Genomic DNA, 12,636 nt, shown 5'->3' with positions numbered 1-12,636 from the left:
CTGAGAGATTCGCTTTGGTATACGCCCCGCCCAAGGACCACCATTTATAACCATGCCTCAGTTCCTACCCCACCCCCTTCGGGATCATTAGCACATTGTGAAAAACCTCACCTGAAAAGAGTCTACTCAACGTGAAATCGTGTAGGATGGTGTTTAGAGTGTAATTTGTTTCATATGGTTCCTGTTTACCATTATACACTGGCATCCACTCTCTAGTCCCCGTGAGTTCTGTATTTTACAAAACACAAGGAAAGGACTTCAGTGGATAAACGGTGAAATATGCTTTTAGCCTCCTTCTGACCTGAAATCCTTCTTTCTAGTTGCTTCTTTCTCCTTGTTGGACCAAATTCCACTGCTTCTGGTGGGCCTTGTTAACTGCCCAGGTTTTGTCATTTTACTCAGTTCATTACAAAACATTCCAAAGCATTATCTTCTCTTGTCACAGGTAGGCCCAGTGACACACACACAATTCTTCCAGAACCTCTTCCTTTTAGTACTTAAATAACTCCTTCAATCTGCCTCTCTCCTCTGAACACAGGTCTAATGTACTTGTTTGGCAGAAGGACTAGTGTTTGGTGGAAGGAATACAGACGCAAAGTCAGTGAAACTTGGATTTAAATCCTGGCTCAAGTACATCCCAGCTGTATCTTTTTGTGTAAAATCACTTCGCCTGCCTGGGCCTCCCTTCTGTGAAATGGAGATGTTTGCTATCGACCCTGTAGAGCTTTCAGAAGGATGGGGGAGGGGAATATGCATCTACCTCCTGATACAGTATAAAGGCCCAATGAATGGTGACTGATATTATTATACACCTCTTTCTTCAAGAAACTTCTACGCCTCTCGCCTCCTCTTATCTCAGTCCTTCCTTCCTTTTTACCCCCCTTAACTACTCATACCTCTCTTCTTTTTTTTTCTTTTTTAAATTGACCTCATTGCTTATGCTTCCTCCACGACCATCCTTTTTAGCTCCTGCCTATTTTTTAAATCAGTTACTCTACAATGCTTTTCTTTCCATAAACAAGCTACAATATAATATTTTGGGACAACTCTCAAAATACGGACTTCCAAAAATAGGGCTTTAAACATGTTTCAGTGGTACAACAGAGGACTGGATGCTGCCTTGGAAGAAACCTATCTTAGAACTCGCTAACATTCATGGGGCCTTGCTGCAGATAACCCTAACATGACATGCTTTAATGTGTGTGTGTGCGTGTGTGTGAATATATATTCACATATATACACACATATATATTCTGTAAGCTTTAACAAGCTGTGTGTAGAATGCCATAGCTTTGAAAAGAAACAGAACCTTGTGATTCTTAAGTTAGTGGGAATCCTATAAGAATTTGTATTTTATTTGCTTATATATTTTTATAAATTTACCATTAACCAAGGTGCATGACTCCTAAAGTATGAAATGCAAGCACCAAAGCCTGCTGAAGCTGCCTGGGGATCCCTGGTGGGCCCTGGCCATTCCTCGCTTCTTCCCAGGCCTTTTCCTACTGCCACTAGAGCGTGGAGGGGCCCATCGTGTCAGCAGAGGAAGGAGTCTGTTCCTGCTGGAGAAGCCCAGAGCACACCCGGTGCCCTCTGACCTGGCACCACTTTGCACCTTGAATTGGCATCCTCTCCAGCTGGGCACTTGAAACAGGCTCTCACCACAAACTGGTCTGGGAGCCAGTTGGATCCCTGCCTCCTTTCTTCTTGGAACAGAGGAGGACTCAACCTGCTCCTCTGGAAACTTGCTAAGATATGGAAGTGAGGTTATGTGGAAGTGAGGTGCGTCCTACCTTTCAGAACCTTGGGAGTGTAGAAGGGGATACTTTGGGAAATCAGGGTGGGAACTACTCTTACAGAAAAAAACACAACCAAAAGCAGATGGGCCCTTTGATCTAAAGCTGCATTTTATCGTTAAGCATCTCTGGGGACTTTAAAGATTGACACTCCGCATCTCCATTTACTTCTTTGAGGCTTTGTCAATACATATGGATTTCTGAAAATCATTGTGGAGACACAATCAGACATGACTGGAGCACCCAGTCTGATGGGTCTGTGGAGGGTAACCCAGTCAGCCATGCAGAAGGGAGCTGGACACGTGGGCCCCACTTCTCAAAGGGACAGCCTCACAACCTGCAGTATATGGTACAAGAAAAGCAGTATGCCCCAAGCTTCCCAGACCACAAGACTCACCTGGGAAGCTTGTTAAACACAACCGCTCGGGCTCCTCCCTGGAGATTTCATTTAGTGGGTCTGTGATGGGGCCAGGAATTTGCATTTCTAACACAATCCCTTATCATCATGGAAGTTTTGGAAATACCAGGCTGAAAATTCAGCCCTTTGTCTAGGGCAGTGGTTCTCATCCCTGGCTACTCATTACAACCACTTGGGAGCTTTGAAATATCCTGATGTCCTGGCTGTGCCCCAGAACAATGTCAACAGAATCTCCGGGAAAAGAACCCAGGCATCTTTTTAAGTAGATAAACATATAGATTAAATAGAACTCAGTTTTTTTTTTAAAGCACTCCAGGTGATTCTAATGCGTAGCCAAGGCTCAGAACCACTGGCCAAGGCATTTGTGATTTAAAAACATTCTTGGCTAACAAACTGCCTCAACTAAGTAAATGGGGACTAGAGGAATCAAGGAAGTAAAATTAATACTGAACTCAGACAAAGAAAAAAAGAGATGCCTTGGAAGGATAAGAGAAGCTAGTATTCTATTTGTAAAGGTGATAGATAATTCTTGATACTACTACTTGTTTCTTTCATGCTCTAGATCAGGAGTCTGTAAACATTTTCTGTAAAGGACCAGATAATTTTTAAGGCTTTGTGGGCCAGATGGTCTCTATCGCAAGTAATCAACTCAACAGTTGTAGCACAAAAGCACCCAGACTATAGGTAAATGAATGAGTTTGGCTGTATTCCAGTAAAACTTTATTTATGGACACATGAATTACATGTGAATTTCATGTAATTTTCATGTGTCACAAATTAGTCTTCAGTAGATTTTATTTCAACTCTTTAAAAATGTAAAAAACATTCTTAGCTCACAGGCCACAATAATGGGCAGTGGGCTGGGTCTGGCCTGTGAGCTTTAGTTTGCCTCACTCCGTCCTAGACAATTAAAGCAGTCTAATATAAGATAAAGGCAGGTATTCAGTAAATGATAGTTTATCATTATTGACTGGGTGGATGAATAAAACACTGACCGTTGCTCTGCAATGGGACCAGCCTAGGAATAACAACAGTTACATTTATATTGTGCTTATGTGTTCCAGGACCTGTTCTAAGTGCTTTATATATTTCAACACATTTAATCTTTACCAAACATTATAAAGTAGGTACTATTACTATCCCCATCTTAAGAAAACTGGGAATGTAGTGCTAAAGTAACTTGTTTAAGGCCACACAATAATAAAGAGGCCCAGACAGGATTTCTACTTAGGCTGTCTGACTCCAAAGTCCATGTTTGCCACCACTCCGTTGTTTTCTGCAAGGTAAAAATAGTGTATATCTGCATGCAATAGATAAATAGAAATGATTTCTGCATGCCTTAGTTATTTTTTTTTGAGGGGGGAAGGATTTTTTTTAATGTTAATAAATTTAAACTTTAAAATTTTACCTCACTAAAAAAATCATATTTGTATTTTAATAATTTCCCATCCTCTTTGAAGACCAAACTTTAAAGTAGTGGTTTTCAGCTTGTGGCAGTTTTACCCCACAAGGAGACATTTGGCAATGTCTGGAGACATTTTGGTTGTCCTACTTGGGGGCTGGACACTGCTACTGGCATCTAGTGGACAGAGGCCGGGGATGCTGCTGCGCTGGACAGCCCTCCTCAACAAAGAATTATTCCGCCCCACATGTCAATAGTGCTGAGGTTGGGAAAGACTGGCTTAAAGCCAGCGTTGAGTGTTAGCATACAGGACTACACAAAAAGGACCTCATCTGGTCATTTGCGTCATCTCGGCCTCAGACTCAGATTATCCTGTTGCTGACTCAAGTGACTGGTGTGGAGCTGGTTGTGAAAAAGGCCAAAAATACAGATGCACTATCTTTCATCTGGCACAGCTCCACCATTGGCTGGAGAGCAGCAGAGACGACCTGGGTCAAAGCTCACCTTAAGCTTAAAATATCATGAAAAACAGGGGCAGACAGGCCATTTCTCCCATATGAGGAGGCTATTTCAGGGATAATCTTTTATCTTGTGGGCAGAAAATATTTGCAGGGTGTGCTTACTGGACAGTATTTGCTGTGATTGTAGGTTGCTTTGCATGTTTTTTGCTGCTTTGGTTAGCATGTTGTTTAACCGTGTCAGAGCAAGAAAGGTTGTTTGATGACATACCGGATTGGGAGTAATTACACACTTCTGATCCCCATCTTTAGTGGTTTTCCTTCTAACACTCTGCTCAGCCCTTACCCACCAAATGTCCCCCCAAACCCAGGACTGGTGTCTAAAATGGGCAACTCTGATCCATTGCTCATCCATCCAGAACAGGAAGCGTTTTGTAGAAGGACCTCTATTTCCCTTCTAGACTAGACTCATATTCATCTCACCTCTATTTCTGCTAGTTCTCACTTTTACCATTTCCTTTATTTTCTGCAAGGAGGAGAAATGTAGAAGCTGTGGAAGCTGCCTCACAAACTCCACAAATCTTGCAAAGCTATAGGAAAAAGCAAGGTCATAGAGCCATTATTCCTGCCTGTATGGTCTTTATATAATGACTTGTAGAAGAAACCACCCAGGTGTGTGAGAAACTGACATTGGCTCTTTGTGGCCTTTTCTCCTTTAAGAAAAGGAGAAAAGGAAAGATGCTTACAGTGTAGAACCAGAACTTCACAATGGGTGCGTTGTAGAATTCATAGATTTTTCGGCCCAGGGGGATTAACCGGTGTCTGCTCTGAACTTCCTCTTCATCCTTCTTCCTGGAGGACTCCCCGTTGTTTCGTCCCAACATTGCCTACAGTGGAAGAGAACCAATACCATCACAGCAGGGTTCTGCAGAACATGTTTCAACACGTATCTCATTTTATAGATGGGGAAAGTGTGTTCATAGAACCTAAGAGCTTTGTTCAGGGCCCCCAGAGATTTAGAGATTGTGCCTTCCCTAAGTGTGCATTTGCATTATACATAGAATCTATGTACCCTTTCCCTGGGATGGAAGGCCTTAGGGATATTTCTTGACCATTCTCTTCTCTTCCAGCCTGGAACCTCTGGAAGATGAGCTGTTGGAAGATACCCAGAGTTCTGAGAGAAAGAGCGTAACCTGGAGAGGCCAGGAATCTGTCATTCCTCCCAACCCCTCTCTCCCTTTATATATCGTGAAACAGGCAGGTCTGGGTTCTCTACTCATGCTAACGACTCTTAAGTCAAGGGTAAATTGGACTAGTAATACCTTATTTATCCAAAGGTGTTGAATATTCAAGAGGTTAAGTTATCTGTAGTGCCTGAACTTAGGAATGTCTACCCAACTCTTAGGCATATGCCTCGGTTCCCCGATTTCAAACCCTGTAAAGCCTGAATTACTGCTGGTGCTAGTTTGGTGATTCCTGGGCACACGGCCTTCCTCTGCGTGGCAGAGTCAACCAGATGGGACTGGAAGTCAGGCCTGACCAGAAAAGGCCCTCATCTCCCAAGTTGTTGCAGATCTCCTTAAGAATTCACTATTTCCTCCTCATTTCTGACAGGAGAAGCGGCAACAACAATTAAACATCACAAAAAAGGCAGAACTTGAGAAAAAGCGGACATACTCAGAAAGGGACTGGGTCCTACCCTGGACACTTAGAATCTGTGGCACCTTGGGCAACTCTTTTAACCTCTCTGAGACTTAGTTTCTTTAACTGTAAAATAAGGGTAGTAATAGCACCTGATAGAGGGTTGGTTTACAAATCAATCGGCATCTGGAACGTAATAAGTGCTCGGTAAAGATGAGCTGGTCTTTAAAGTGAACTAAGACTTTCTCGGATACTCGTGACTGAAATGATCTAGTTGGGATCTCTCACAAGAAAAAAAGAAGTGTGATATTAGGCACCTATTACAGCATAATTTCTTGGCTTTAATTCTTTCCATATTGTTCTAAGCAAGGTTAGTTCTACAATGTTTGGGAAATGAAATTTTTATTAAGTGTGAGAACAGGGTAAAACCTTATAACTACTGAAGACAGACAAGGATTTGGGAGAAGAAAAAGTACAGGAATATGGCTTTAAAGTTGAAGATCTAATTACCAAAATAATTTACCTTTAAGTTGATAACAGAGACAACCACTAGATAATTCTGGTTTCAAACTACCTTACCCACAATATAGATATATTAGTTTCAACTATTTTTGTCATTGCCTCAAATATCCACTTTACTCAAATATGTAACAATCACAAATGATTTACCTGTAACCATAGGATTTCGGGAAAGGGTAACTTCCATTCCTTTATGGACTCTCTGGCTGGAAAAGTACCTTGAACTAATGAATAGGTAAGATTCCATACTATGGCCTATCTAAGAATTTATTTTGATCAGTGAGCTGAGTCAAACTTTGTGATGGATATAGCACACTAGACAGCAATAGGGTTCTATAAATATCGATCATCGACCTCAGGAAACTCTGAAGTTCATGATATTTCTCTTCTATAATTTATAATATATGTAACATAATTATCCTAATTCTATTCTGCTTATTTATATGCTCAATAATACAAGACCATTTGGGTACACAATTAGATGAGAGTAAAGGCAGCTTGGAGGGTTTTAGGCATCTTAGAGAATGGCATCTTGGGGTAACCTCTAGGGATGGTGGCTTTCCCAACAGAGTTGTAACAATGCCCTGGGTCTGTGGATGTGTTGAGGCTTTATTAGGCAAAATTCAAGACACTTACCTAGCGAGGCAGGTAAAACAAAGGGAAAAACAGAACAATCTATTTTGCCTTTATTGTTCAAAAATATTTCAAAGTGAGTGCATTTTTAAGAGGCTTGTCTTTCATGGTTTAAGAAAAGCATTTTCGACATTTCATTAATTCCAGCTTAACTTGCTGATTTTGTTGATTTCTCTTCCCAGTAGTCAAACATTTCCTTAGCCTACATTTCTTAAAGCAGATTGTAACAGGGTCAAATACAGACATGACTGCACAATATGGATTTCAGAATCTTTGCTGGCTAGACACAGATGTCAAGTCCGGGAAAGATCCTTTGAGGTGAACTAAGCTATTAAAGGCTACTAAAGTGAAGCAAACTGAGGCTGATGTTTCATGTATAATTTTGGAAGGGCCAAGGGAAAATGTTCCATTCCAAGAGAGGATATACTGATTTAACACAGAAGCTCAAATATCAATGCTATGAAGGGAGTGGAGTTGTCAACAAGCTGCATTCTCCAATCCTGTCTGGGGTGAGCTGAGACCAGTGGTCCAGCAGTAACAGAATTTGTCATTAGGGTCAAAGAAAGTGCCACCTTAAAAACAAGTGCTGTCCAACCCTGACTTTGCCAGCCCATAAGTCCTTTCCTTCCTTTCCTTCTCCCTGCTGTTTCAGCCTGTGGAGAATCAGCTCAGGCAGTAATGCTGTTGTGGTGTCTTCTACTTGGGTTCTCAGTAGACAATGGCAGGGGCTATTCTTTGGGAAGTAGATTTTGCTCTTAGTCCAGAGATGCATCTTTTATTGTGGCTTCTTGAAAGATCAGATCCTCAAAACTCTGGACCGAGCAGGAGAGGCAGCTGCCTCTTTTGTTATCTTCCTTGAGACCCAACCAGAAAGAATACTGCTTTAGCTTCTGGCTACCTTCCTAGGTTCCTTCTTTGAGCCTTCCTAGGATGTACACCAATGTCAAGGCCATGTCATACTTGACACAGGAGGCCCATGCATCCCTATTGGATTCTTTCTACTACGTGGTGGACCAAACCAGCTGAGCTCCTACATTTGAGACTAGGAGGAAATTCTTTGCATCCCTTAGGTTTATCAGGTAAAAGCATGGCCAGTGGAGTCTGCATGCCTGGGTTCTAATCCCGGCTTTGCAACTAATTAGGTGGGTAACCTTGGACCATTTAACCTCTCTTGAGTCTCAGCTTCCTCATCTATAACATGGTGTAACAATAGTATCTACCTTGTGGGCTTGTTGTGAGGATTCCATGAGTAAGTGTACGGTTAAGCATTTAGCACCATTATAGCAATATTAGCAAACATTTACCATGTGCTAGGCACCAGTCTACATTAGTTACATGTACCTGTCAGCTAGTAATAATAATGTCATTATTCCCATGTTAGAGGTTAAGAAACTGTGCCCAAGGTCCCACAGCAAGTAGGTGACAGGGCAGGATTCTGGCTCCAGAGCGCACACTCTTTACCCCTCTGCTGAAGCATTCAATAAAGATTTGGTATTACTACTACCAACGTTTCTGCTAATGATCAAAATATCATTTCCTATCCTTGAAGGGGTTCAGAGGCCAAAATTACGGTAAGTTCTTTTGGGAAGACAGTCATTTGATCCTGTCATAGAGGGAAGCCGACTCCTCCACTAATTTATATAAGGATCCTGAAACTGAAAGCAAACATAGGACTTGAACTCAGTGAGTCAAAAGCAGTGAATGATTAATCAATCCAAAGAGTGGCCCGATGCATACCCCCTGTTGTACTTGGGGCTGGGAATGTGCCTGCAAATAGATCTTTAGGAAGGACCTACTGAAGGAAATAGTGTTTATCTGGAGGAAAAAAAATTCGCAGGGTGGTCCCACTTAGGATAATAATGCCAAGGCCTTTTGTCACCTGAGCAAAACCAATTTTTTGCTTTTTCCCCAAACAGCTTCTTCTGGCTCATCACGGTAATTGGTCAGGGTGGTGGGGAGGGTGGGGGGTACCCAGGAAGTCCTATGGAGCTGTTGCCTTATGTCTCCAAAGCTCTGAAGCCTTGTTTGTCCCTTTAATAGCATGTGATGTTTTTAGACTTTGGATACAATCCAGTGGTAGTCATGCTGCTCCAGCAGGGGTTGCAGGAAGCTGTCCCATGCCCAGCTGCCCCATTCCCCCTACAGAACAAACCATCCATGCTCTATAATTATACCAGGAAGAGCTAATAAAAGCCTTCCATACAAACCCCCAAATTCAATTAGTGCTGTATTTGTGAGCCTGACCTCGAAGACAGATAAAGGCTTAGCTTCTGATGAGCACAACGGCTCCAGCTCAGTGGAGCCAGCTGCTCCCAAATCAGATTCCCTTTCCTTCTTAGTGTGCTAAGACTGCCACATCACCTGTTGTTTATAAAGTATCGCCTGTTTGGAAAATTCAGGGTGTCTTGCTTCTGAATTTCATTGGGTTGTTGAGTGCCACTTACCTGGCTGAAGGATTAGAATCAGTCCCTTTAGTTATGTTATTTGTGTACAGAGAGGACACTTATTTTTTCTTGGTTGCACCATGCGGCATGTGGGACCTTAGTTCCCCGACCAGGGATCAAACCCGTGCCCCATGCATTGGAAGCACAGAGTCTTAACCACTGGACCGCCAGGGAAGTCCCCGAGAGGACACTTTTATAATAACCTGGTCTCAATACTTAAATGAAAGTACCTGGTAGGAGGCTGACCTCAAGAGTTATTAAATCTTAAGCCATATCCATGGGAGAGGTGGATTAGGGGTTCTCCCCTCTGACAATAACTGCATAGTTTTTTCTTACTGTCAATTCCATGTCCTCTTCGTCTTTTTCCTTCGTGGGCTTCTCTGGTTCTTCTTGCTCCTTCTCTTGGAGGTGAATTTCCTGGGCCTGAGTCATATAGGGCATGTCATCTTTGTTCTTGAACTCCAAGCTGAGAATTGAAGGAGGAAGTAGAATTCCCAGAATTACCTAAAGTAATAATAATGATAATAATAATAATCACATTTAAAGGATTAAGATAAGGGTGGTTGCTTAGAATCAGAGAGCCTGGGGGGTGGGGTCTGTGTGTGTGTGATGTGAGGGTGTATGAGTGTTGGCTGTGCCCACAGTGGGGACCTGCATATCTGAGTAACTAAGAACATCCATGCTAAGAGGGTCACTTCTGCCCACGTGACTGGGAACTGTTAACTGTTAACTCACAGTAGCTCAGTCTGATTTTGGAGAAACAAAGCATCTTACCCAAATACATCTTGTCCAATTAACACCTACTTTGCATGAGGGAAACGGAGGAAAAAGATTCTACCCAAGGCAAAAATGGGAAAAAATTCAGATTCCCATTTAGTCACTTGATGGCACTTTGTGAAATCAGTTCATACTTACGTCCATTGGCATTTATTAATATGCCAAGTGGAATTGATTATGTGTCATCTGGTTATCTCTGTAAAAAATACTGTCCTAAGTTGACCTTGAGAAAGTCCATGTAGGAAAACGGTATTCATTTTAGAGCATCCCTCAGCATTTGCTACTATCCAACAGAAACACACACACACACGTGGGCTCTGCATCACTATGAGAATCCCTCTGCACAAATGCCCCAGGAGGCTCAGCACTGTATTTCTCTCATTATAAACCACATGCTTAAATCTCCACGTGATGACACTAAATTCATTGGCTTTTCTCATGAGAGGGCAATAATTTCATTCTCTATTTCCAGAGACCAAGTTTCTGAATGATAATACTGACATCTGATTTGTGTTCCCTAAATCTTCTCTCACCTCTTCCCTCAGTCCTAAAATGGTTCTGTGTACAAGGCTTCTGAATACAACCCTCCCTGAAGAAAGTATACCAAGGTGAGGGGCTAAGAGAGGCCATGAAGGATAAGTAAAAATGATCCTCAAGTAATGAGGCAGGGACAGCCTGTGCTCGAGTGCCCAGGGACTTGAGAGCAGCTAAGGGAAAGGGGAGAGTGGTGACCCTGACTCAGGGTGCCTGGCAGGCCTGGGAACGCTCAGGTGGCATGCCTGGCAGTCTTCAGGGGACATGACACCCTGTCCTCAGAGCTGAGAGCCAGGCTTGGCGTTGTTTGCAGTGTAGTGATGGAATGCCCATGACCCACTTCATGGAACCCTTCTGTGACTCTGGGCCAAGAGCCCACGGAAAGGGTGGAGTGGGGGAGGGTTGCTGGTTCAATCAGGGTGGCCTCAGCAGATTGCTCTGGTCTGGTGGCCCTTTTGTTTTGGGCTGACCTCAGAGTTACCTAGAGCAGGTAGTTCTAGGTAAGTATAAGCCTGGCTGGCTTCAGTTGTAACAGCCACAGACTCTAAACAGATAGAGCATTTAAAAACATTCTTTCCATCTTCCCTTCCCATTTTTTTTGCCTTTTAAAAAATTCTCTCAGTTTAATGTTTTCCTTGTAAAACACTGAAGAAAACAAAAAATCAAAAGCCACTTATTATCCTATTTCTTATACTTTCAACCCCAGGGATAACCACTACAAACAATTTACTGTGTATCCTTTCTATTTTTTTTTTAAAAAAATGAATTTGTACAAATAGAACTATACATGTACATGCTTTAAAAAAACCAAAGAAATGGACTCAGGCTCTACATATTGGTCTGCAACTTGTTTTCCTTCAATGAAGAACAGATCAGGATTACCTAGCAACATCTTTACATATAAATCTCATTTTTATTTCATTTAAAAAATTTCTAAAGTACAGCTGATAAGAGCCAATGTCTCTTTATGGTGCCAAGGAGGGGCCAAGGCATTCAGGCTCGCATGGAGGTGAAAGGTTGCCTAAGTTAAGTGTCTCCTGGTGCAGCATGGCTTGTGACAGAGCAAATGATACCTCCTATGGTACCTGTGTGTGACCATCACCTTTGGATCTTCTGAGAATATTACTGTCTAGGCATGCCATCTCTAGAGGTTCTGATTTAGCAGAATTTGGGGTAGGCCCTCGTCTCTGTATTCAAAAAAACAACCCATTATACAGAAGATTCTGATGCACAGTTGGGGCTTAGAACCACCCTCCCGAGTTAAGAGAATGCCTACTACCACTGCAGATTTGGCTTGGAAAGCTCCCACCAGCCCTCTGGTCCTCATAGCCAACAGGGCCTTCTGGACTCACTGACCTTGAGGCCTGAGTTCTTGCGCATCCGGAGCCGACCCATCCACATGTCCGTGAGCAACATCTGGCTGCATGTGTGTGCGATGAAGTCACGGTGCTTGGCAGCTACCGCGAGCTGCAGGCATGTGGCGTTGCTCCAGTTCTTCAGCTCATACGTCAGCAGTTTCATGGCCAGCTGCTCATCCTGCTTGTAGGACTGGTCCAGGAGCTCCACGGCCAGCTGGCCAAAGTCCCTGAATGAGAGAATGTGAGGAACTGTCTTTTGGCCGTCTTGGAGACTTAGATGATGAAAGTGGGGACCCACTGGCCAAGCCACAAAGGGTGGTCGCTGAGTGGTCTAGTTGTTCCTTATGGGGTCTAGTCTGTTCATTCATTCATTCAGCCAACACCCATTAAGCATCTACTGTGTGCCAGATACCATGTTTAGAACTGGGGGTGTAAGTCAAATGAAGCACAATCCCTGCACTCAAGGCCCCCAGTTCAAGGCATATGGATGCGGAAGGCAGACCCAAAACTCAGAGTGCAGTATGTCTTCTTAAATGTGACAGACCTCAGTTCAGAACTGGGCCTTGTCAACCACAAGTGTGTCATCTTGGACAGGTTACTTAAATTCTCTGAGTCTCATTTTCTTCAGGTGTAAAGTATGCATCATAAGGGACCTACCT

General features: G+C 42.9%; 1 protein-coding gene across 6 annotated transcripts in view; it reads right to left on the bottom strand.

The window, feature by feature from the left end:
* The window catches only part of TRPM3 (transient receptor potential cation channel subfamily M member 3), a 505,408-nt gene that overhangs the window by 66,997 nt on the left and 425,775 nt on the right, over window positions 1-12,636 (bottom strand). For all 6 annotated transcript variants that reach the window (XM_061200350.1, XM_061200352.1, XM_061200346.1 and 3 more), the window contains 3 exons: window positions 11,976-12,204; window positions 9,645-9,812; window positions 4,818-4,958 (listed from right to left, as the gene is read on the bottom strand). In XM_061200350.1, the coding sequence (XP_061056333.1) occupies window positions 4,818-4,958; window positions 9,645-9,812; window positions 11,976-12,204 (538 nt within the window). The remainder of the gene's footprint in view (window positions 1-4,817; window positions 4,959-9,644; window positions 9,813-11,975; window positions 12,205-12,636) is intronic.

Source organism: Eubalaena glacialis, chromosome 9 (assembly GCF_028564815.1).
Source record: "Eubalaena glacialis isolate mEubGla1 chromosome 9, mEubGla1.1.hap2.+ XY, whole genome shotgun sequence".
Taxonomy (NCBI): Eukaryota; Metazoa; Chordata; class Mammalia; order Artiodactyla; family Balaenidae; genus Eubalaena; species Eubalaena glacialis.
This window is presented reverse-complemented; position numbering and strand designations above follow the sequence as displayed.